Source organism: Branchiostoma floridae, chromosome 11 (genome assembly GCF_000003815.2).
Source record: "Branchiostoma floridae strain S238N-H82 chromosome 11, Bfl_VNyyK, whole genome shotgun sequence".
In the NCBI taxonomy this organism is placed as follows: Eukaryota; Metazoa; Chordata; class Leptocardii; order Amphioxiformes; family Branchiostomatidae; genus Branchiostoma; species Branchiostoma floridae.
In genome coordinates, this window is record NC_049989.1 from 5,967,925 (window position 1) to 5,991,079 (window position 23,155).

The 23,155-nt window shown below is 42.4% G+C and overlaps 4 protein-coding genes across 8 annotated transcripts; 1 reads left to right on the forward strand and 3 right to left on the reverse strand.

The window, feature by feature from the left end:
* Nucleotides 1–4,069: 4,069 nt before the first annotated feature.
* Nucleotides 4,070–10,677, reverse strand: LOC118425917 (bifunctional peptidase and arginyl-hydroxylase JMJD5-like). Its single transcript, XM_035835077.1, has 8 exons — nucleotides 9,894–10,677; nucleotides 8,755–8,923; nucleotides 8,359–8,512; nucleotides 7,810–8,001; nucleotides 7,173–7,305; nucleotides 6,689–6,852; nucleotides 5,638–5,787; nucleotides 4,070–5,185 (listed from the first exon to the last, which is right to left on the reverse strand). The coding sequence occupies exons 1-8, from the start codon at nucleotides 10,048–10,050 to the stop codon at nucleotides 5,033–5,035; spliced, it is 1,272 nt and encodes a 423-aa protein (XP_035690970.1). The 5' UTR covers nucleotides 10,051–10,677; the 3' UTR covers nucleotides 4,070–5,032.
* A 147-nt stretch (nucleotides 10,678–10,824) lies between these two features.
* Nucleotides 10,825–12,568, reverse strand: LOC118425918 (modulator of macroautophagy TMEM150B-like). Its single transcript, XM_035835078.1, has one exon. It carries the CDS (start codon nucleotides 12,378–12,380, stop codon nucleotides 11,634–11,636), a length of 747 nt encoding a protein of 248 aa, XP_035690971.1. The 5' UTR covers nucleotides 12,381–12,568; the 3' UTR covers nucleotides 10,825–11,633.
* Nucleotides 12,569–13,083: 515 nt separating this feature from the next.
* On the reverse strand, nucleotides 13,084–15,791 carry LOC118425920. 4 transcript variants are annotated; one of them, XM_035835084.1, is made up of 4 exons: nucleotides 15,729–15,790; nucleotides 14,822–15,028; nucleotides 14,139–14,286; nucleotides 13,084–13,565 (listed from the first exon to the last, which is right to left on the reverse strand). In XM_035835084.1, exons 2-4 carry the CDS (start codon nucleotides 14,968–14,970, stop codon nucleotides 13,356–13,358), a joined length of 507 nt encoding a protein of 168 aa, XP_035690977.1. In that variant the 5' UTR covers nucleotides 14,971–15,028; nucleotides 15,729–15,790; the 3' UTR covers nucleotides 13,084–13,355. The 4 variants fall into 4 exon arrangements, with proteins under 4 accessions (XP_035690977.1, XP_035690976.1, XP_035690974.1 ...); XM_035835083.1 differs by having other exon boundaries at nucleotides 13,085–13,565; nucleotides 15,701–15,789; XM_035835081.1 differs by having other exon boundaries at nucleotides 13,086–13,565; nucleotides 15,749–15,791.
* Nucleotides 15,792–15,813: 22 nt separating this feature from the next.
* On the forward strand, nucleotides 15,814–21,003 carry LOC118425919 (calmodulin-related protein 97A-like). Of its 2 annotated transcripts, none has more exons than XM_035835079.1 (5): nucleotides 15,814–16,051; nucleotides 17,414–17,539; nucleotides 18,524–18,650; nucleotides 20,039–20,153; nucleotides 20,474–21,003. In XM_035835079.1, the coding sequence occupies exons 1-5, from the start codon at nucleotides 15,949–15,951 to the stop codon at nucleotides 20,600–20,602; spliced, it is 600 nt and encodes a 199-aa protein (XP_035690972.1). In that variant the 5' UTR covers nucleotides 15,814–15,948; the 3' UTR covers nucleotides 20,603–21,003. The 2 variants fall into 2 exon arrangements, with proteins under 2 accessions (XP_035690972.1, XP_035690973.1); XM_035835080.1 differs by having other exon boundaries at nucleotides 18,527–18,650.
* The last annotated feature ends 2,152 nt before the right edge of the window (nucleotides 21,004–23,155 follow it).

Here is a 23,155-nt window from a genome sequence, read left to right on the forward strand (position 1 = left end):
TTTGCCATGGACATAAAATTAGCGCTAGCTTTTAGGGTGACTTAAATTGTCCATGACCTTGGTGCTGATAGTTTCGCTTACACACATAGCTATGGCCAACTACGTGGATAACGGTCGATACCGTTGACAGTACATGCAGTAAATGCTTATTACTGTGGTGGCTAAAAGTGGTCCTGAAAAGGTGTTTCTCTAATGGAGGGGCATCTGCTATGTTTATATCTGAATCACATAACTGGACATCTGTGTAGCTAACGCTACATATCATTGACAGCAAGTAAAGGTCCTCGACACCTGTTGGTGCTAAAAAAGGTGTGTGTTTCGCTCTGAAATGGAGAGAGATCTGCGTCTGTATTACACTCGTCAGGGGTGACTACGTGACTGAGGGTATTGGCCGTTAGAAAATGTCACCTTTAAAGTGGCTACTATTGGCCCTCTCCTTAGTGCTGAAAATAGTGTTCCGTTAATAGAGGAACATCTTTATTATGTATCAGCGTCCCACAACTTAGAGGGACTACGTGGTTCATAGAAGTTTATTTTGCAAGTTCGTGCCCGAGGGCTAATTGCAAGTACATGGTATACACATAGTGACAATGGACAGCCATAAACAATATTCTAATCTAATACTAGTGTTGGCTATTTCTAAACAGGTTGGGTTTGACTTCTTTTTTGGAAGCAGAGGGAGACGAAAAGCCCCACATTTTCTAAAATTTGTGGGTTCTGCGATTTCAAGAGAAAAGTAGCTTTCTGTTCGTCTGTCAATGTGGGGAAGTTGGGATAATACTTAATGGTGTATACTAGGGCTGGGTATCGGTACAGCGTACCGGTACAAAACCGGTTTTTCTTATTGGACCGGTCCAGAAAAACCGGACCTGAAAAAAATGGGTGGACCGGATGTTGGACCGATTAGAAAATTAACAGATTATTTCATCAGGCATTCACACGTTTTGTCGCTTGCAGGTGGAAGAAAATAACAAGCGTGAAGTAGAGTAGAGTTTATAGTAATTTCTAGTAAATTCTACCAAGTTTTTCAGCCTATCGTACAAGTACAGTTAGCGTTGTAGGATTTTAAAACGCCAGTGTAAGTCTAATACTCCACAAAACAGATTTCTTGGTAGTGAAATGGACCATTGGTATGAGTCATACTGAATCAGGTCCAGGTTCAGGTCCGGACCTGGACCTGATCCTTTGGACCTGAACCGGACCTGGACCTGAATTTTCTGTACCGGTACCCAGCCCTAGTGTATACCCTTGACAGCACTGTAAAATGAGTGCCTTTCCTTTACCCTTTCCTTGATGCTGAAAGTAGTTATTGAGATATTGTAGGGATACCTTCCGCATTTGTGCCTTTTATATACATGTAGATATCATGCAGCCAGGAGCGACTACGGGAAGACCTGTGCTTAACGGTGACCATTTACCTAACCTTGGTTCTGAAAGTAGAGTGCTTATGTTACGGTGTGGAATCTCCTGTTTAGATATCCGGTGCAATGCCCGTGGCGTAAAAAAACACAGTTCGGTACTGAGATTTGATAACATTGAGTACAAGTTGCACTCTGCACGAACTGAATGGTTTGAACTCCTCGGTCCCGTTAATCAAAGTTTGCCGAAGGGATAAGCAACCATTACGTATCTACTTGTACTTTTGTGCAGTGTCGACAAGAGCTGAGGAGCTGCTTTTTAAAACATGTCATTCATCACAGGCAACGATAATATTCTCTCTGAAGATAAAAGCTCAAGATAGATCTAAGAAAACATGGTAAGTATTCCTCTTGCCAGGCGTAAAGCGGGGCTTGTATTGAAACATATCTTGTGATCAGACAGGTTTTGCCTTCCGTGACTTTATCTTAAAACTACGTTTCTACCTGTGTCGGCTTCTGAGATAAACCTTGTGAAGTGCCTTACAATTTGTCAAGTGTAATGTTAATGGCTTTATTAGAATAGTGTTGGAGATAAAGAACAATAGTGTGACAAAACGATCGTTATCAGAATGAAATAGGAGTCATTCAGTCGTTGATGGTAAATCTTCACAGCGATGAAAATGTAAAATTCCCTCTACTGTAATACTGTGAGATTGTATCGTAAGTTTTCCTGTAAAGACAGGAGATTGCATTATAGATTTTATACGAAAGCCTCGAGATTGTACATGGATCTCATTAACTCCCGGCAATCTGATCGCAAAGATAGATGGCGTTAATTAACCGTTACATACAGCAGCACGTTAGTCTTCGGTGGGATCAAATATGACGCTCACCGACGCTTTTGCCAAGGGTATGTAGCATTGATTAACTGCGTCTCACAGCTGTATAATACACTTCGATGGAATCAATATGCCGTACAAATATCCTGGTTGTAAAGTTTCATCATTCCATTTGATGGAACGTAAAATTTGATAAAAACTCTTTTGATTCCCCCTGGCGCAGTAACAAGTGAGATGAGTTGCAAAATGAGATCTTGATGGATGTACGATTTCAAAAATCGTTCAAATGCCGGAGATAGTTGGTTTAGACTGTGTTGTGGTAGATCCACGAGGATTTAATGGTACCCTATCATGTGGTCTGGTTTATTGATGCATCAATGGTCGCAGACAGATAGTGATGAGACTAGGGCAGGGGGTCAAGGAGAGGGCAAACCAGTTGAGACTATCTGAATCTCAAGCCGGCTTGTAGGTCTCCAATGGGCCTTGAATGTCTGATAAGGCCCCCACGCCATCTGATAGACTGGACGATGTACAAAACGTGTCAAAGGCATTCATGTTCATACCTCAGCCGGATATAGACACATCAATGATCTATAAAAAGACCGGATTGCTCCATTTCATACAATCTTGTAGAGACCCTTACCCAACCGCCACAGGTTTTCCATCGCGGGACTAGCCTTGTCACTTTTATACAGCCACACATCATGGCAGATCATATTCCTTTATCGACAGTCGTCAATGGTCTATATCTTTCCTCACGCTTTACAAATCCAGTTGTAAGGAGAGATTTACTCTTACATAGGGCAGAAAAGTCGCTTTCGGTAATCTTAGTTTGTCTGCATCAACTTGATAACTGCAAAACTGATATCTCTTGTCCCACCCTATGTACCTCCACGTCATAAGAGATAAGATAATATTCAATTATTGTGTACCAAGATTACGTTTCAATCTTATTAACTTCGAGTTCACACATATTACATTACCAGTACATCAATTTCCTGTGTGACTGATGTTCTGCGCCAAGGAGAAATGATTTTGGGCGGTTATCGAATTTCTCTTTCATACAGAAGTTTACTTTGGGGGCCTCTAGACTTGAAAAAAAAAACTGATGCACGGCCAACTTTCATTTTCCTTCATTGATTTTGTCAGAAGATTTGGTACTAAAAGTGCCGAATGATGGATGAAAAGGGTTTTCGGGCACGCTTCAGGTGACTGCCATCATCTGCGATGTGATCTCAAAAGCCACACGCTGTATGTACTTCATGGACTTGGGGATATTCGTATGATGTGAGACTCTGAAAAAGATTGTCCGAAAGGGTTAAGGAGCGAAGTGAAAGTGATGTCGGACCAGTTTATTTTTAGTTCAATGAAGACATGATCTCCTACTACGTATGTATATCGGTCCTGGCAGATACGGCAGACGCTATGTATAGTATGTACTGATGCATTGTGCCGGGGATACTTGAAACGCGGCTTTTAGTTCCCGTCCCATCCTACAGCTCCCGTCCGAGTATTTGTTGGTCGCTTGAAGGTTGCCGAATCTAAAGATCGAGCGTATTTTTCACTTGAAAATCTACCCCATATTGAACGCGGGTTGGGGGCATTCGAACATCGGTGAACATATAGAAATCGCGCACTGAACGAGGTAACAGTCAACACCGGGTGCATTGCCAGTATACTACCGAAAATTTAAGCTCACAGACTCGTCGGTTGATTAATTTTCCTGCTGTGTGACTGTTAAGCTGTACTTCATGTTGAGTGAGTGACAATGTGCTGCCGGGATTCGAACCCACAACCTCCAGTACCCCTCTATATAAAGGGCTTCAATGTTGGAATAGCGAGTTTTTAAACCTCATGGCAAGATAACAAATGTCGGCGGATGTTGCTTTATTTCCCGATATTTGCACACAAAAAGGTGACGAGTGAATACCATGAGTACAGTCTTATTACGACTTAAATGTCATACTAAAAATGTCTTTCTAAAGCATCCAAAGTATATCATATCATAGGGATCTACATTTTTCTTTCATCTTTAAAGCAAATGAAACCTTACAACGATACATACAGTTCTGTCACTGGTACAAGTCGTCTGACAACTGTTCACAGTCTACTTTGCACAACAGCCATCTGCTCAACACAAGTACCCAAAGAAGTGAGTACCAAGATTGGCATTGTTATTTCAAATTATAAAAACCTTTGAAAAACCCTATCATACTGTGTTTCAGCATCTTTGTTACTGTTGTTCTTATGAATACATTCAGGGTCATCTGTTGTTTCACAAGTAAGTCTACTAGGTAAACATAACCAGTAGGTACAAAAATCTTTAAACACTAAAAAGCTGTACATATTTTGGATGAACTATTTTAGTAGTGTATCATTTTGGTATCGTTTAACGTATCGAAGAGAAGATGAATCAAAATGTAAGCACAGTTTTGTAACTATGGCAACGCTAAACACATTAATGAAAGAGAAATTCAAGATGATCTCAATAAATTACCAGCAGATCGAACTTCATATTTCATTCTCACTTAACAGGCAGCCAAAGCTCTCTAACTAGCTGCAGGCTAACTCATTTATAGATAACTCTCTTGCTGTTGCTATGGTAACACTAAATGCAATCACGAAAAGAAGGTCACAATGATGTCATTACTCTGACAATAAATTGAGCTTCTATATTCTTCATTTTCACTCATCAGACAGACATTCACCAAGGCAGACCAACCAGATGCAGTCTATTAAAGACTAAACTCTCTTTCTGTTGCTATGGCAACAATGAAGGAAGTTACAAAGACCTGCTTGCAACAATTACGGCGCTCCTAGAGCCCCTGATTGTTGTTATAGTTCGTCGTGAGAGTGATCGTGATCCTTGACTGGTCCGTGCGGACTGTCCAGGTGCCGAGCGACGTTCTTCAGGACTGACACGTCCATGTCCTTGATCTCTTCCATAGAGACAAAACCCTTCTTCTTCTGGTCCAGGAGACCAAAGATCTGGAGTGGGGAGAAAGAGAAAACTGATCAATCCTTGTTAGCTAAAACATGATGCAGCACATGAATTGGTAGATTAGCGATCTACAACATGAACGATAACATGTCACAAATATGCAAATTACAGATAGTGGAATGACTGTCACAGTAAGCTATAAAAAATTGATAAGCAGTGTTTAGTACAAACATAATGTCTAATTTCTGGGGAAAATTTAAATCTAAGGGATTCCACATGATGTGCATTTGTAGTAGTCCAATGGCTTTCAGACAACTATCAGTGGAAATACTTGAAGGATTTAAAGTAACAAGACCTGTTGTCAGGTTTTGAAATGCTTTCCTTTAAGCACAATGCTTTGATATGTTTAAGGAATGACATTTAGAAAAGACTGTATGCAACAATAAGAGCTACAGCTAGTGCACATCAGTTCAGTAGTTAGTATGGGAGTTGTGCAAACCTCTCGAGCACGGGGTGCATCAGCCTTGTCACCCATTAGGTCTTCATAGAAGTACTCAAAGTGTTCGGGACGCAGGCGATCACGGTCTTTCAACAACGTTAGCAACCCCGCCCGCAATACCTCAGGGTCCATATGTCTCATCGCTAAGACCTGTGTTAGTGAGTGAGCAAAGGGACAGGAACATGCGGTGTCAGGTAGGAACAAGTGCAGAGGGGTGTTATCAGACATGGTGACATTAGTGCTGGTACAGCAAGACAGGATGGTGATATGACTGAAATAGGTGAGTTTATTAAAGGTTCAGGTCATTGCACTGTTCCTCTTGAGTCCTTCACATGAATGAAAAGAACTACATTGAAAATTTCTCAGTGCAAGCCAGGACTGTGCTGAAAAGAAAAAGACATTAAGCAGAGAAAGTAGTGTGTGTTAGTGTTGGTGGCGCAGAGACCCCTCCCAGTTTTTGCTGGTACTGCACCAACCTCCAGCATGTCTTTCTGGTCCTCTTCGGTCATTTCTTCCTCCCCGTCGTCCAATACAGTAGCCTCAAACATGGAGCTAAATATTTCAGCAGTCAGGCTCGTTGTGTTTCCTTCCCTGAATACTTGCAGCAGACCCTGTCTCAATACTTCTACATTCATGTATCCCATGTCTATAACAATATTATTATTAGATTAGAAAAAAAAAAAAAAACTAACATAGAATCAACATAATGCACAACCAGCACGAAACAAAAATGTAACCCAGTGTGGTTTCATTTAGATGTGTATAATACATTTGTATCAGCAAAAAACAAATCGTCTATTCAGAGTAAAGTTTTTGAAGTGTTATACTGTATAAAAAGGGGAATTATTCGTGAGGATTTGACTTTGATTTAGAGAGAAATGGTTATCATGGTGGTTTTGTGTTTGTAATTAAAAGAAGAAGGTGGGCAAACAGAAATGCTCCTGGTGGTTTTGAGTTTGTGATGAAGATGTCACTGCAAAAACCTGCGAACATGAAACCACCTCAAACCTTTCCCACTTTACAGCATCTGATAGCTTTTTGACATTCTCACCTTGTCACCCTTCTTATACGTCCACATCATGTTGACCTGACTCAGTGGTGTGTACTTGTCGATATCGGTTGTTGCACAGTCAGAGTCATCAAACTCTGGCAGGGGCGACCACATAATGGTACCTGCCATGCTCCGCCCATAGGAACGTACTTGCTGGAAATAGCCTGTGGGATGTACAGATAATGTTACATTCTACATCAACAACCAAAGTATTTCTAACATGAGATTCTATAGAAATAGCACCTACTTGCTACAATGTCAAATAAAGTAAATCTTCCATCTTTTATGACATAGTTTGCTCCAAAAATGAAAGCTCATTATGCTGTTCAAAACTAAAAGGTCAGAACAAAGCCTGATCGACACCAAGGAAGCAAGATATCTTGGCTGCAGTTCCTCAAATGATAAACAGGGGGCACTGCAGCACAGTATGATCACTGAATGTAGAACGACTAAGATATTCATTGTAAAAAGAAAGGTCTCAGACCTGAAGGTATGAAGATACAGTCTCCAGGTCGAAGGGTTGCCCACGTCCAGGGAATCTTGGCGATGTGAGGGTTTGTAAAAATGTTGATCATGTCCATGTTCATGGTCGAATAACCCGAGCCAGAAAACTTTCTCTGTGTGAACGAGGCAGGAAAACAAGTTTGATGAAAGTTATATGTGTTGTAAATGTATGGGTCTATTGAGTTGGGACTTAAAGTAAAGTGATGTAACAAGATGAGGGCTACATATGTTGACATAGACTGGCATAGTACTTGTTCTCTTTAGTCCACAGTCCTGTCTTTGGGGTATCAGAACACTAAATGACACCTGTTACAAAGGCTCCCTTGGCAAACTATCAGTACTGGAATGGGACTGTCAGTGACTTGCAGACAGTACTGATTTGCTGCTGACTACTTACTGTAGCAGCTACTAATTGTTCACAAAATATGCAAATTTCCAGTCATAGATCAGTCGTTGAATCATGACTGACAGTTGTACATCAGTCATTAAATCATGACTGACAGTCATGGATCAGCAGCAGACCAGTACTGGAATCACTGACTGACAGTCGTAGATCAGTCATTGAATCATGACTGACAGTCATAGATCAGCTCTAAGCTACTACCAGTCCCTCCCACCTTCTCTTCCAGGTCCAGCTGGTCAGCATACTTGGGGTGGATCAGGATGAAGTCCTTGCGGCCGGACAGCAGACAGTGCAGGTTGTGGTCAGCGTCATAGTGCAGGACAGAGCTGGTCCCGCCTGCCGAGATCCACAGGTTCGACTCCAGGATGTGCTGCCGGAACGTTCCACAGAGTATCGAGCGCGGGACCTGGGAACACATAATGCTTTAGAGTCTTAGAACTGAGAACTTTTAGGGTTAGAAACTATTAGCCAAATGCCTCAAAGGTACAAAGAAAAGAAAAGAAAACTCTCATAAGGTAATGCTAGTGTACTTTTATCTGCTGGGTGACCTACATCCATTGTTTATAGAGTAATGTTTACAGGATATTTCAGAGGATGGTATATCAAGTTGACAAACGGTGGTTTCTGGCAATATTTTCAAAATACAGCAGTTTGAAACCGCCATCCGTTGACTCGATAACCCTAAATACCCTTAAAATACTTGGGATATAGGTTGCCCCGCTGATAAAGTTAAACTAACGTTACTGTGGTTCTGGTGACTCACCATCATCTCTTCTCTCATTGGATCTGGCAGCAGCGACATGACATACCAGTCCTCGTACTCGTAACTGTCCAGAAACTCCTTCAGAGGCATCTGCTGAGGCTGCGCATCTCTGCTCTCCACCTTCTTCTCTATCAGGACATCCAAGTCTCCATACCTGCAGTTACAGAAGCAAAATCTTTGTTCAACATATTCTAACATCTATAAAGTCTCTCCTGTCTGGTTTTCATGGTAAACATTGACCAGTTTGTGTTGAAATGTGTGGCCACAAAGAATCTTTCTCCCTTAGATTTTTAGTTCTCGTGATTGGAAGAAAGATTATAATAAATTTAGATAAATATTATTTAACACGTCATTATAAAACTGTGTACAATATGAGATTTGCACAAGACCCCTTACTTTTCCCTGATGTAATCATCAGTCTGCCACTTGGTGAAGGCGGGGGCCTTGACAACGGCCTGTCGATAGACAAGTGGGACTCTGTGCTGCACATGCTGCTCCCAGAATTCCCTTGGGGCCAACAGCTCTTGGTACTCCTTCACACGGGCCTCTGGCTTTTTCTGGTAGCCTGGAGGAGACAGAAGAAAGTTATCATTTTCTCATAATATTTCCTTGTAGTACATGTTATGATATAGAAATCAGGCACTGTAAGCTTTGCCCTCTGCATGGTGATTAATTTTATAGTGGATGGTGTTCAGACTGGTGTGTCTAAACTTGCGTTCCTAGCGGCTGGCCCGACAGTTGCCATCCCCAGAAGGGACATGGAGCCCTAGCTAGAGATTGGAAAAGCTTTCAGACTGTCCCTCCCCATTGTGAAAAATGGAGTAATCCAGGGGGGGGGGGCATAGAAAATCTTAATCAAAAGTTTATGCTATAGCTAACTGCTGTACAAACAAAAGTGAAAATGTACAGTTTTATTAAATGCATTCGTTCCTGTGGCGTCGCCAAAAAATGCGCGGTGTGGGACAAATGCATAAAACAGCACTATGAGACCATTTTTGCCCAAGAGGGAGCGAAGATCAAAATGGTATTTCTTTCTTTCGCCATTTCACAGAGTCCTTCATAGCACACAATATCTCAAGCATGATAAATTTGTACAATACACATAAAGGAGATTATTAGTTTGTACATTGAACCAACTAGATAAATGAAACTTCTATTCATCGGAGCGGCATTTTCATGTTTTCGAGTGTTTGGAGATCACTGGTGTGACGGGGGAAGTTCTATTTGTTTTGTACCAGATTTATCTTGCCACTATAAAGTTATCAAACACATCATGATAGAAAAGTCAATAATATCACACAACACACAACATTTACATTAGTCTCCACTTGAGACTAAATTTGCTACACATATCAAAGATGTCGCCGTCTTTCTACCGTGGCGTGTGGAGTGCAGATCGGTAACTCTGTGTCCGGCCAGCTTCTCCAGAAAAAGAAAATTTGGCATCCTTTTTGGTCAATGTCGCATGTTGGGGGCTAAAGAATCCAGTATTATAAACAATATTCAACAAAAAAATCAACATTATCATTTCTTACCCAGAGGCCGGAGGTGTCCGTCAGGAAGACCGGAGTCGCTTCTCTTCACGATCGGTGGAAACTGGACATCCGTCCGCATGTCCTTAGGGAAGTGTATGTCCGAAGCCGACAGGGAAAGTACGGCAAAAACTATAGCTGCCTGTATAAGCACCGACATTTTTCCTAAATATCCCCACTAAACTTAGTTTAACGTAAGTTTTTACAAGACTCGGAGAGAGAGAAAGAGAGAAGGGGGAGGGGTTCCTGAACTGTGCAGGCCACGGTGACAAACTAAAACGTGTCACAGGTTTCTGACTAACGGGCCCGGCCGGTGTATCCTGGAGGACTACGTGGCGGTCCTCGACTTGCTGTCAAGCAGCTAAACTACAAGATAAACTTTTCCACTAAATCCTTTTGTTGCCGTGCAATAGTGGGAGGGCCTAAGTGCGCCAGCTGCTGCCGTTGCTATAGCGTGCTAGCCACTTGTCCATGGTCCCGCCCCTTTTACACCGGCCAACTGGCGCAAGATGACGCCAGGACCTTTTGATCGGCGGAATTTGTTCTTGCCTAGTAACTGAGACATGGTGTTTGCATAAAGTAACAGTTGTGACACAGCTGATCGTTGTTTGAGTTTCACTGGCGGGAGTTGTCGTCAGTTCCGGGTTCAAAGGACACCTGTTGCTAAAACAAAGGCCTCTTACCGGTGTTTCAGTGCCTCAACTAAACAAATGAACTGTATGGATAAATATAATTTGTTACGCATTCGCAATAGTTTCAGCAGGTTGGTAAATTAATGCATCTATTAGGCTTTTTCGATACAAAACCATCCTTCATTCTTCTGCAAAAGAAGAATATAAGAGGATTGTGTACCGAAAAAAAACATTTTGAAGTTTGGTAAGCACAACCGGCGTCTGGGAATGAAATCCACCATAAAATACTTCATACCAGCGGGAACATTTTCCTTGAAGTCCTTTTATTTTACTTTTTTGCATTTTAACGTTGACTTCTGTGTGTGATGTCCCCGGACATGTAACGCTACATCGAAACTGGAATAAAGGACAAGGCGATTGTACCCTGGCTTTTACCCTTTAGGCCTTTACCTTGAAATACAGATGCGTCATTGCTGTTTTTCAAACACAGGGATTTGCGCGCGATGGGATTAGCAAAGTTGTCGACCATCTGCAAACTGCAGCCATCACCAGTGCCTCCTAGCGACTTGATGACAAAACACACTTTATTGACAGAGTTGCGGGGGAGGTTTACTTACAGGGTTTCTTCACATTAATGGTGTTCATTGCATCTTCCCACGTTCAAGAATGTGTCATCAGACAGCTGATCAACTTATGTTTAATGGTCCCTAAAATCTTATTTTATATCTAGTTCTTGTCTTTCCTCGCTCGTGATATCGCACATCACCAGTCACCTATCCATTGGCGCTATTTATTGTCTTTTTCCCAATTCCCATCGATACAGTTGATACTTTGAATCATCTGAACCTGAGTGTTATCGGTCACATGGTTCACGGTGGGTTCATAACAGTCATTTTGCATAAAAAAGTGCTCACTGATGTAAACATGAAAGAACTTTCACATCTAATGTTGGTAGAGACCATCGCTTCATATAAAGTATGCTAATTACAGCCTAATTTGCAAATTCAGTGAGACAATAGGTAACAAAAAATTAACAATAGGTCAAAATATTTAATGAAGTAATGAGGTCTCCAAACCATCATTACCAGTGCGATCCCGAACCTCGTCCTGGCTAAACGGCCTCCATCGAAATGTTACCGGGTATAACCGCTACAGTCCTCAACCTTTCCGTCTTCTGTAAGTCGAATAACCCTTCTATATCCAAAGAAATGACGACAGTTGTCACCTTTCTAAGCTCCCATGCCAGTGTGGCCAGGTATGTCAACAGTGAGATTCCCAGGATCCATTCTAAGGTGACAGTCGCTGTTAGCATCGCCGGAGTGCGCACTGTGTCCGTGAACACCAAACCTAGCGTTACTGCAAACGGCACCAAAGTTCCCGTCACGACAATAGCTAGAAACAACCTCAGACCAAACGTGCCCATGGTTGTGCCAGTATCTCGTAGTTTGTACGACAGAACAGTCTGTAGCCACGCGTACGCCGTACCAAGAAGGAAAGCCATCGATGCTCCTATTAGATGAACAACAAACATCTCGTTCCACTGAAAAGCACCGACCATGCTCAGTCCCAGCGCCGCTAACAGCCCGACTATCAGGGTTGCCATGTTCAGCCTGGTCGGCCCGCCAAATTGTGTGACGTAGCGATAGTGAAGAACCTGTGTCATGGCGATGCCGACAGCGCCGATGTTCAGGGTCATAGTGAAGATTCCCTGCTCAGGATGGTACGCTCCAGTGTCACTGATGAACACGGCACTGGTCTTATGTCCCAGGCCTATGGTCAGACCCAGGCACACAAACCACATAGCTATCACACCGAACACCAGGAACAGGGGGGACAGACAATACCTGCTGTACTCCATTGTTGGTACAATGAATTACAGGTGAGAAAAAGGCACGTAATATCGTAAGCCTACAGGACTGCGTCGTACCGTTCATATCCCAAACTATGACAAACTGCCACGAGGAAAGAAGCCTGTGCCATTTGCAAGCGTAAACCTCGACAAAGCACCGTCCTTGTCAGTCCCTGACCTTGTCATGGACGCTCCGGGTTGGTGGGTGTCAGGGTCACTGATTCAGAACTGAAATGTGGACAAACCGGTTCTAACTACGGAGGTAGCTAATCTAATCACTTTACTAGTCGTACGTTACCATGTTGTTTCTCTGTAATCTCTGACTCAACATCGTAAAGGGCAAAGCATGGGCTCTTCATTAAGGAACAACATATATTTCAAAACTCATATTTTTGTTAAAAGGAAAACTTTGACATAGCACTAAGTTTAAACACGATTGATCCAACGTCTCCTAGCGATAATTTTCAGTACGACAGCTTGGTTTGTTGATCCACCTGAGCCCTTGACTTGCTCGAGAATGATATCTAATTGGCGCACACGTATCATTTCCTATCACATAATCATAATAATCTTTATTGCAAGTTCATGCCCGAGGGCTAATTGCAAACAAAGTAAATCAATGGTATGCATAATTGTATACTTTATAGATAAATCAAAAGGATAAATAACGTCTAATCTAAATCTATTTCTACTTGCTAGTTGATTTCAACAGCGCACGTTGTCATCGTGTAAAAACGTCTTATTTCTATAACGCATTGGTGCTAGATGGTATTTTCAAATATTTAAAGTTTTTCAAACTTTATTGAACATTGCTGCCATCAAAACTTTTTATTTTGTTTTCACCCCACTCCTTTATCGTCTGCTTTATCTCTTGAACAATACTCCTTCAGTGGTGGCTTTGACTGTGCCCCCATTACTTGTTCAGTACCATACAGCCACGATAAAGTCTGATGAACACTATTAGTACATTTTTAGACGCCCCTGCTACGCCCATCCCCAGTCCAGCAGATAGAACCAGTAGTAGGTCATGTGATAGCCTTCCCGTGATTCCATGGTGAAGCAGCCTGGGAGGGGGGAGTCGTCCCGGGGGTCGGTGTTGGGGCGGGGGGACATGTACGATCCGCCCCACGGGATGTGGCAGGTGGGTGGGGAGGCATCCTCGATCACGGACGAGTAGAAGGTCAGATCTACGGACTGGAAATGTGATGAGTTTATTACTATTAGTTGATTGAAAACAGCTGTATCAAAACGCCATTGGTAACATCTGATTGAATGGTTTCGTTTCACAACAAAGGACAGAATTTCACTGTATACAATTTTTTCTATTAATAATTGGATATCATATCCTCTTTTGTTACACTCTTATATGCACTAGGGCAACGACCTTGCTGCGGCCTCGTTGCAACTGCTCTGCGACATTGGGTGTTACAGAGTGCTGAGCGCATATCATAGAATTCTTTACGCGTTGTGTGTTCTCTTGTAATTCCAGCCATATTCTAACATTTTGCATGATATTCTAATTATGGTGTCAATAGTCGCACAAATTCAGTTTAAGTCGCAGCTAGCTCATAGCACGATCGCCGTCAAGTCACTCTTTCTAAAGAGTTCATCCAACATTTCAATCCGTCGCTTTTTATATTTACTAGTATCTAATTTTATTCATTTATATTTGTGTATTCATTCGTTTATTTGTACAAGAAAGTCTTTCTATCACTCGTTCCTCCACTTTATCTTTCACTCTGTCACTCAATATTTGGCACAACGTACCATCTTGCCCGCTTTCCCAGTGGTCCCAACAGCGTTTGTAACAGTGTACACCAGTGGTCCTTGATCACATGATCCGACCATGATCTTCTCTGATTGGTTGTATTTTTTGTTCGGGACAAGCGGATCCGTTGCCACGGTAGCGATGCACCTGCCATGTCAACGGGAACGGGACAGGGAAAATTCCTTGGATATCAAAAGAACTAAAGAAGGGAAATAATACACGACACGCCATACACCAATGCGTACGCAGTTTCATGAATTTTTTAAATTCCTACATTTGCATTCTAAGTCTTGGGTTGGGTAGGTGGTGATATGGGATTGTTTTGGTCTATGATCTATCTCTCTTCATTGCTGAGTAAATATGCGACACCCATGGTCTCGTGGGACACTGGACCCTAACGTCCTACTACTAGTATTTGCCATAACATTACCCCTGCACATTGAGTCCAAAATCCAAGGGTTTCTCTGGCTGCGAGCAAACTCTAGAACTCCTGTGCCAAAACGGTCTATTTTTTCTCGTACTGAATCCTAGACTGTAGACAGTCTTGAAATTTCGAAACGCACCAGTGCCACCAGTCATACACTCTGTGCATCCAAATGATACTTTCTGAATTTAGAAAACTGAATTGTTACGATACCGTTTAGAGATTGCAAGATAACATTAGATAGTTTAAGATTCTCACCCATCTGGGTTCCAGGTGTCGTTCACAGTGACAAGAAACCGGATCCAGCCGACCTTCTCGGCCGAGAACTTGTTGTTTTGCCCGCAGACCAACATCTGCGATCCCGCCAGGAAGAGTAAGGATGCTAGCAGAACTCGGCCGGACGCCATCTTGTTGTTGAGTCCGTTTGTTGATTTGAATTACGTCAGATATTGAGGTGAAGGTCAACTGTATTTGACAAGACGCTTTGTCAAAAATCACACTTGTAATACAATTAACGTTACGCCGAATGAGAAGAGCGAAAAAAATTATTGTCTTTGCCCGCTGAAGTTGTCAAATAAATTCGGACCATAAAATACCAAACTGAACGCCTTCCCCCGACATATGATTAAACGTTAACGTTACATGTGGATTAACATAGTGATTCTCGATAACTCCAACAGAGTCGTTTGACTACATGTTTTGCAGTCTGTGATCGATACTTTGTTAACGTTACACTCAACGTTGAAAATGCAGGGGGCGTTTCCTGTCTTCGACGAATTATTAATTAAATGTGGAACAGTTCACACATGGATCGCTGGATGTCGCGTTTCAAGCGAGAGACAGCGAGTTTCGAATTCTCCGAACACAGATGCCTGTCCTGAGACTTAAACTTTGCTTGGTAGTGACGTTTGGTACGTTACGGAGGAATATCCACGTTAGAACGTCTTTCGAATCTACAAAAAGTTATTAGGTATCCAACAAAACTAATGGTGTTTCCAAAAATACGTCTGGGCAGGGCAAATGTTCCTCAATGACAAAGGCCCAATTTACACGAGGCACTTTGAACGACGTACGTCGTTTGATTTTTTGCCTCGTGTAAATCGGGCCAAAGAGACAACGCTACAGCCATCTTTTTACTTGCAAAATGAGATTAACGCAGTGGAACCTGCAGAGCTCTATGCGCACCCGTTCTACGGTTCGATCTTGACCTGGCGTGGCGCTTGACCCGAGATGTTCTTCTATGACGTCATTATCGAATGACGTTCGAATTCTACCGTAACAACGCCTGATGACCAAACGGCAAAACTACAAACGTCGTTATAAATTTTTGACGATGCCATAAAAGCGGCGTGGAGGCTGTGTGATTGCCCGGGAATTACGTCCATATGAAGTTTAAACGTGTCGGCGTTGCCATGGGATGTGCGCCAAGCTTTGCTATAGTTATCGACCCCGTCAGATTTGAGAGAGAAAGCCTGTACAACGCTGCAGGTAAGTTTGTGAGGTGTACGTTACGCCCGCTGCTTCAAAAGATGATGATAGATAGTTGCGGCACTCTATTTCTGTGATGCTGTCTCGATATTCTGACCTCGTTTCCATATAACTTTGTCTCGTGTGGACGTTTTGTACGTAGCTAGGTACAGCTGAATGAACATTCAGTGCCATATTTGTGCTACCGAAGTTCAGTTTGAAACATCTACGTTTAGAATGTTGTTCTGGGAACGCACGCGTGGGTTCGAACGGCACCGGCCGGTCGGACACCGAACAGCTGATCCAGTTCTCACATTTGCATAAAGTCATCAATGTGTAACTAAAGACGTATTTTGTGCCCTTCCTTACATCCAATTTCTTACAACATGTTCGGTAAGCGTTCCGTTGAATCTCAGAAAAATGGTGCGCTTTTAATTTTCTGCTAGTTGAGTATGAGCGGTACGTTTGGTTGAGTATTGAAATTATCAGTTCGCTTTCATAATTATTCCGAGGCACCAGTTACACTTTTCATAGTGGATCTTTGGGCCCCACCGGGGTTCAAAGTTGTTAATTGGATGCAGTCGCTCCCAGCGTCTAACCTACACGTGGGATCCCCACTCACTCCCGCCATCAGATCCCTGGGAGCAGGCTGCACAATATTTCGTCAAGCGGTTTTCAACTAGACAAACCGACAGTTGAGGAAGATGTACTGCATTTTTTTCGTCACAAGACAGTTCGATTTTCTACGACTTATCCAGGACTGCTTAAAGACTGTTTATCTTCAGTCTGCCGTCGCAATCTTGTCATCCGGCAGATGTGACTAGGGAAAGATGGCCAGGCGTTGTGATGATAGTCATGTTGAAGATACAGCGTCGGTAGCTCTACCATATTTGTTTCAGTCACGAGAAACTTGGGTCACACTGACATAATTTCATAGATGACATCCGCTCGCGCATTGTTTTTTGCTTTTAGAAAACTGGCCACATCTGACCCAATAGCATCCCTGCAATTAGAATTTTATGCTTTGCCAAAGGATCTGCTCTCCAGGGCACATGGAGTCATAGCGCCCCCTCTAAATGTTCCCTCAAGAATGGCAATAAAAACATGCTTGAAAAATTGCAACGATTGTCTCTTACAGTCTTACTGGACTGGGTGTTTAGTCCTGTGGTTTAGTTTAGTCCCCTGGTTTAGTTTAGCTTGGCAGCAGTTTAGTTTCAGTTTAGTTTTCTTGTGGTTTAGCAGCATTTTATTGGGATCTTTATTCTTATCCGCGCTCGCGCATTAGTCTTTGGGTCAGCAGAGGATGTCATCCATAATATTAGGCCAGTGTGGCCTTACTGTCGTGAATTACTATCTATGTTTCCCGTGGACGTTCCTCCGTAGGTGCGTGCGCTGCACCCGACAGGAGGAAAAGTGTTCAGACGAGTTCAGAGAAAGTCTGCACGTCTCACTGCTCCGATCTCCTGGCAGACAGACTAGCGATCAAGGAAGCCCGGATGCTATTTGAGAGTGAGTACCACCCATCGCGAAGGTGCTGGATAGAGGGTTTTAGTTAGGGAGGTGATACCACAGTGACTATGATGATCACTAAGATACAACAGTTCCTGATGGCACGGGGAATATGACGCTTTTTTTGCTTTATTGGTCGTTTAGATTCCGAACAAGGCATAAAAACAACAGAAATATATATAGTAGTGTTATCGATCTGTAATGTTTTATACATAAAATGTATTACCTTCGAAATTGCCTCGACGAAAAGGCTCGAAACCTAGAGAGATCCCGAGTTCGATACTCACCGTCCCCCGACATTTTGCCCTTTATATGACGTCGAATTTCCTCACTACATGATCTCCCAGGTGTGATAATGGGTATGGGGAGTTATTAGACTATCTGTACCTTCTGTTTGTACTTTGTGTGTGGCACTCTTAAAATAAGTTTCTGACTCAAGTGCACGGTGCCACATTGTCCTCGTCCGTCCCAGAGTAAATTTTAAAAACATATTTATTCACAACAATAGGCCATCATTGCATTTACATTTATTGTCAAAGAGGGGTACAGACAAAGAATTATTGGCTTTATTCCACTAGATACATACAGTTGTACATACGTAAACGTATACGAAAGTATACATGTGATTTTTTACAGAGTAATATTTTCGTCCCGTGTGCAAACACTACGAAACGTAGTTTACAGAAAACAAAAACAAAGTTGTACCCATTGTATACAGTGCTAACTCAAAGAATAGATAGCATTACACAAAGAAAAAATAATCAAAATTAAAATTTGTTTTTATCTAGCTTTACATTCTTTAAATCTTGTAAAATTGAGTGAATCTTGTATATTCGTTTTGTACAAGTAAAACTTGATATCAGTGATCTAGATCTAGAGGTACTAGTAGTTTGTTTCAACAGCGCCATACACTTCACACACATAACCACGTGTACATCAGCGGATAGAACCCCCTTCTCATATGTAGTCTTTCCCCGTTTGCAGCAGATACGAATTATGACGAGCTTATCGAACAGTACCCAAAGTGGACTGTGGACGATATCAACGCCTTCAGGATGCAGTTTAAATCGTTCGATCTCAACCAGGATGGACTCATTGACTACAGAGAACTGTGAGTTATTATATTTTTTTTGAACATTTGCTTATTCAGGAGAACTATTTTTTTCCATTGAGATAATGAGATAACAGGTAATGGCCATACAAAACATAAGAAATATAAATATTATATAATTTAGTCTTAATAAATCTGTAAAATGTGTAAGTAGTAGAGCTAGTCCGTTATAGTCACCAGTACGAGGGGCGTTCAAGAAGTAATCCACCTGACCCATTTCCAGTTGTCTGATCTAGATGAAATTTTGCATATGTAATGATTCATATCTCTATGGGTTATGTTGCAAAAAACAGCTCTGAACTAATTTTGGTTTTTGATTTAAAGGTGTTTGATCTGAGTCAGGTGTGAAATGGACCAGGTGTGAAATGGAGCCAGTTGAGTGTCGCGCAGTGATCCGGTTTTTGTATTTGAAAGGACGCATACCAAATGAGACTTTTGATGAAATAAAAGAAACTTATGGTGATGATTCCCCATCATATGACCTTGTAAAACGCTGGCATTGTGAATTCAAACATGGCCGGAAATCTGTGGAAACAGCTCCCAGACCTGGTCGTCCCTCTTCTGCCATTGATGAGGCATCTGTTGCAGGACCAACCTGGGGCGTCCTACAAAAACGGTGTACAGAGCTGCATCAAACGATGGTAGAAATGCATAACTCTGGGTGATTCCTATGAAGAGAAAGACTAATAACTGCACCAAGTTTCATTAATCTCCTCCTTTGGGAAATGGTTCAGGTGGATTACTTCTTGAACGCCCCTCGTATGTTTGGTCGTTTATGCGCTTTGTTTACTTACGTTTTCCCGTTATCCTGAGGGTAACCAAGGCTCCAAAGGTTTTAGTTGGATGCAGATTACTTTTCACCCTGTACAATTCAAACTACTGTATAATTCCGTTTAAAGAGAGACGTGCCGCTTTCATTTTGGCCTTTCCGAATACTAGTAGTCAATTAGCATGCAGATTAGCTGCGACGTCTGCGTCAAGCTTGCGATCTTCAAATCTAGGATGTAGTCAACGCGATATTAGATGACGAAGGCCATGTGGCGCCCTGTTCTTTCTTTGATACATATTTCATTGCGAGTGGTCTATGGGGCCTTTCCTTGGTGCTGAAACTGGCGCCACCATGCAGATGACATCCGTGTTGCAACTTTCCGCTAATGAAATCTCCATGTTTGCTGCTGGTGTTCCTTCGATACGTAGTTTATTGCGAGCAGCCTACAGGTTCACAAGACCATTGGTGCTGAAATCGGCGCCACCAAGCAGATAACATCGATACGGCAAGTTCTGCTGACGGAGCGCCCCCAAGCACATTACATTGGTACTACAAGTTTCGGCTAAATCCACGATTACCACTCGTAGGATCAACATTCCTTGTTTTAAATCCACCTTAGGTGCCAGGTGCTTGACGAGATGGGTGATGAGTCAAAAGAAGAGGTCAGACAAGAGTATTTCAAAAAGGTTGACGTGGACGGGTCGGGTGCGGTCGACTTTGAGGAATTTCTAGTGGTGCGTTTTGTTAGTTTAATTTCTGTGTGTGTTGTGCAATGAAGGTTGATTTGGTATTTGGTTAGATTTGCTCCTTGCTAATAGCCTGACTACCACCCGGGTAGTAGTTCGCTCCTATGTTCGCTTCTGCTGAGCAACTGTATATAGTGCATGATGAATGTTAGAGCTAGAAGAGAATGTATATGACTGTTAGTGTACAATAAACGCGGGAGCAAACTACATTCCGGATGGTACTCAGGCTACTCTGCTAACGTTTTTCATGGTTTATCTTTATGAAAAGGATTGAAACATTTTCGTTGTCTTTCCTCTCCCTTGTTTAGTTGATTGACCAGGTCACAAATTCTACGGACTCTGGAGGCCTGGGTATGATGTGCTCCAGAGGAACGGAAAGCGTCCGCAAACTGCGCAGACTCACGTTTGAGCAGCAGCTCAGCTACGGGCTTTTCTGACACAAGAAACTAATATTTAAGTTAACTGACCTTATTGAGTGTCTGGTCGCTGATTGCGACAGGGACCTACAGTGGGTGGTGATTCTAATTTACCGTTTATTTCGATGTGGCGGTTTTCTATACGGCACATCTTTATTAGTCTATTGTCTTTAAATAAAATATGATTGTCTATATGTATGCATGTATGTACGAAATCGAACGTCGTATCATGTAACATGGCTTAAACCATGACGACAAATTGTTCCTACCCACTGTTGACAGTTTTGTGTGAGCCTCTTGTGCGTGTATGGCTCTTCTTGACAAAACCGCCCTTTGATTTTGATGCGAGAGTGAAATGTTTCACTCAGAGAGTCGGTTCTGCTACTTAAAAAATGAATAAAATATTTTGTTGTCAAAAGGAACTATTTCCATCTTTTCTAGAATTTAAACATTTGGAATAAAAATGTGCAAGTTGTCTTTCGCGTAGTGAGTACAGTCAGGTATTTGTGATTTTGTTTGACTTATGGAGACGAACATCTCTTTCTTTGCGTAACGTAACGTTATTCACTTTAAATGCTTCCTGTTTGATGCGCGTCAAAGTTCCCAGACGTTACGACGCGTTAGAAGCGTACAAGAAACCCTAAATGCGGCCGCACGGTAAAGTGTTCTGACGTTTGTTGACGTCAGCCGTCACTCGCAATACGTAGCGACTATTCGTCGTGATTGTAACAAGAGTGAAAACGTGGGACGTACGTCACATATCGTACTTCATCCTTGACGTCGGCATCAGATTCATAATCACCTCATACAGAGAATGTCCTTGAATTTCCTTACGAGAAGTATGTATACGTGGTACTGGCAGGCGACAACGGCAAGGGTGCGTTTATTCACAATATGCAGTATTCGACATTCCAACCGAAAAGAGTACCCCGTTTCTTTACGTTACTCAATGACTATGGTTGGTTGCTACGTTACTCTCGTTTCTATCAAAATCGTGCTTTAGGTCATATTCGCCTTACCGTCTTACGTCACGATCGTTGTGCGATCGCAAACTGCCTTATTCTTGGGAAGTCCTTCACGTGTTGTACAAAATTTAGCTATCTTGTTACCAAAAAGATTGTCTCAAATCCTTGTCGGTTGGTTCTGTCAGAACTTGCCTGAAAATCTACAACATCAAAATCGTACGACGACGTGCAACGAATGTGACCTCGCAGTAATGAACAGGAATGGTTTTCTGAAAGGTGATGATTTCGTGAATTACGTGTAGTACGGATTGGACACGCGCGCGAGCCAGAACATACCGTCAGAACTGTAGTCTGGTCTGCAGGTCAAACGTAGGACTCCAGATTCACGGACACATACATATGCATCGGGATTGACCGAGAAAAGACAACAGGCTCCTTGGCTTGTTTTGTGTCTTATACATATAAAGACGTCCGGTCTATCTTGGGCTTAAAGTTTAATCTATTGTCACAGTGCACATATCAAAGTCTATGACTGTCTGTTTGTTTTATCATTGCAGCTGTACAGACGTACGTGATACATGCCATGTGACCAATCAAAGGCAAGTCTGTGTCTTGTCTGACACTATCGCCTTTTGAATAACAATCAAGGAATTTTACTTTGAATACTGTAGGAATTCTTGTTATCACAGTTGTGTTTGTAATAATTGTGATTTTTTGGCACCACTTTTCAGAAAAAACCGTATGCAGTTGAAACAAACGCTTGGATATTACAATGTTTTATTCAACGTATTTGCGGCCGACTTCCTTGATGAAGAAACTCGCTGTGCCAAGTCCATCGACCTTAGGGATAGCTGGTGTTAATTTTGACAAGCGTCGAAACGGCGGCCAGGAGAAGTAAAAAAGGAACTTAGTAAATTCATCATCTCTATCGAGCCGACCCATATAGTACCAGCCATCCATTCCATCGATATCTTGTCATCCTTGCCTCGTATATGTTATTAACGGCCGTGCATTTGCAAGATCGTTCCCGGTCCCCGCGGACCCCCGGCCGCGCGCACCGTTCTTACCCATCCCCGTGCAACTACGTGTGAAGAATACGACTTGTCTCGCCCATTAGCTGAAACGACATATCAGCGGAAGATGAGGCGGCCAGTGGCTAGTGTAGAATACCTAAATAGCGGGTGTTGCAATGATAGAATATTGCCAAATTGATAAGGGCGCCTGTCGTAATAGTTGGTAGTGCATGGTGGCGCTGTAAGGGATAACAAACAGCAGAAGGCCCCTAAAAGTGGGACTTGTTTGATTTTTCTGGTCTACCTTCCTGTTTCTTGCAAAAGCTACCCATTTTGATATCTCCAAATAGGCTCAAAATGTAGACCTAAAGCTGGTCATAGCCTTCAGTTAGGCCTAATGCACTTTCCTCGTGTCTGTTGATCTTTCACACGCACCTCATGATATAGGGTCTCTCCTTGGTGCTGAAGCCAACCGTATAACAACACCGGTGCGTTCTGTTCTATACTATAGTTCTGTTTTAGAAAGTTAATTTTCGTCTGACAGCAAACAATAATTGCTAGCTGTAATCGTAAATGCTAACAAACACCCTAGAATG

Bases quoted from the DNA above. Each gene is read 5' to 3' on its own strand.
- LOC118425917 (XM_035835077.1), bottom strand. From the start codon at position 10,050: ATGTCGGTGCTTATACAGGCAGCTATAGTTTTTGCCGTACTTTCCCTG. The intron at 8,002-8,358 runs GTGAGTCACCAG...ATGTGTTCCCAG, and splicing joins CAATGAGAGAAGAGATGATG to GTCCCGCGCTCGATACTCTG. The intron at 5,788-6,688 runs GTGAGAATGTCA...TCACTAACACAG, and splicing joins CGTATAAGAAGGGTGACAAG to GTCTTAGCGATGAGACATAT.
- LOC118425918 (XM_035835078.1), bottom strand. From the start codon at position 12,380: ATGGAGTACAGCAGGTATTGTCTGTCCCCCCTGTTCCTGGTGTTCGGT.
- LOC118425920 (XM_035835084.1), bottom strand. From the start codon at position 14,970: ATGGCGTCCGGCCGAGTTCTGCTAGCATCCTTACTCTTCCTGGCGGGA. The intron at 14,287-14,821 runs GTGAGAATCTTA...TTGACATGGCAG, and splicing joins GACACCTGGAACCCAGATGG to GTGCATCGCTACCGTGGCAA. The intron at 13,566-14,138 runs GTACGTTGTGCC...TCACATTTCCAG, and splicing joins CTGGGAAAGCGGGCAAGATG to TCCGTAGATCTGACCTTCTA.
- LOC118425919 (XM_035835079.1), top strand. From the start codon at position 15,949: ATGAAGTTTAAACGTGTCGGCGTTGCCATGGGATGTGCGCCAAGCTTT. The intron at 16,052-17,413 runs GTAAGTTTGTGA...GTTCCTCCGTAG, and splicing joins AAGCCTGTACAACGCTGCAG to GTGCGTGCGCTGCACCCGAC. The intron at 18,651-20,038 runs GTGAGTTATTAT...AATCCACCTTAG, and splicing joins CTCATTGACTACAGAGAACT to GTGCCAGGTGCTTGACGAGA.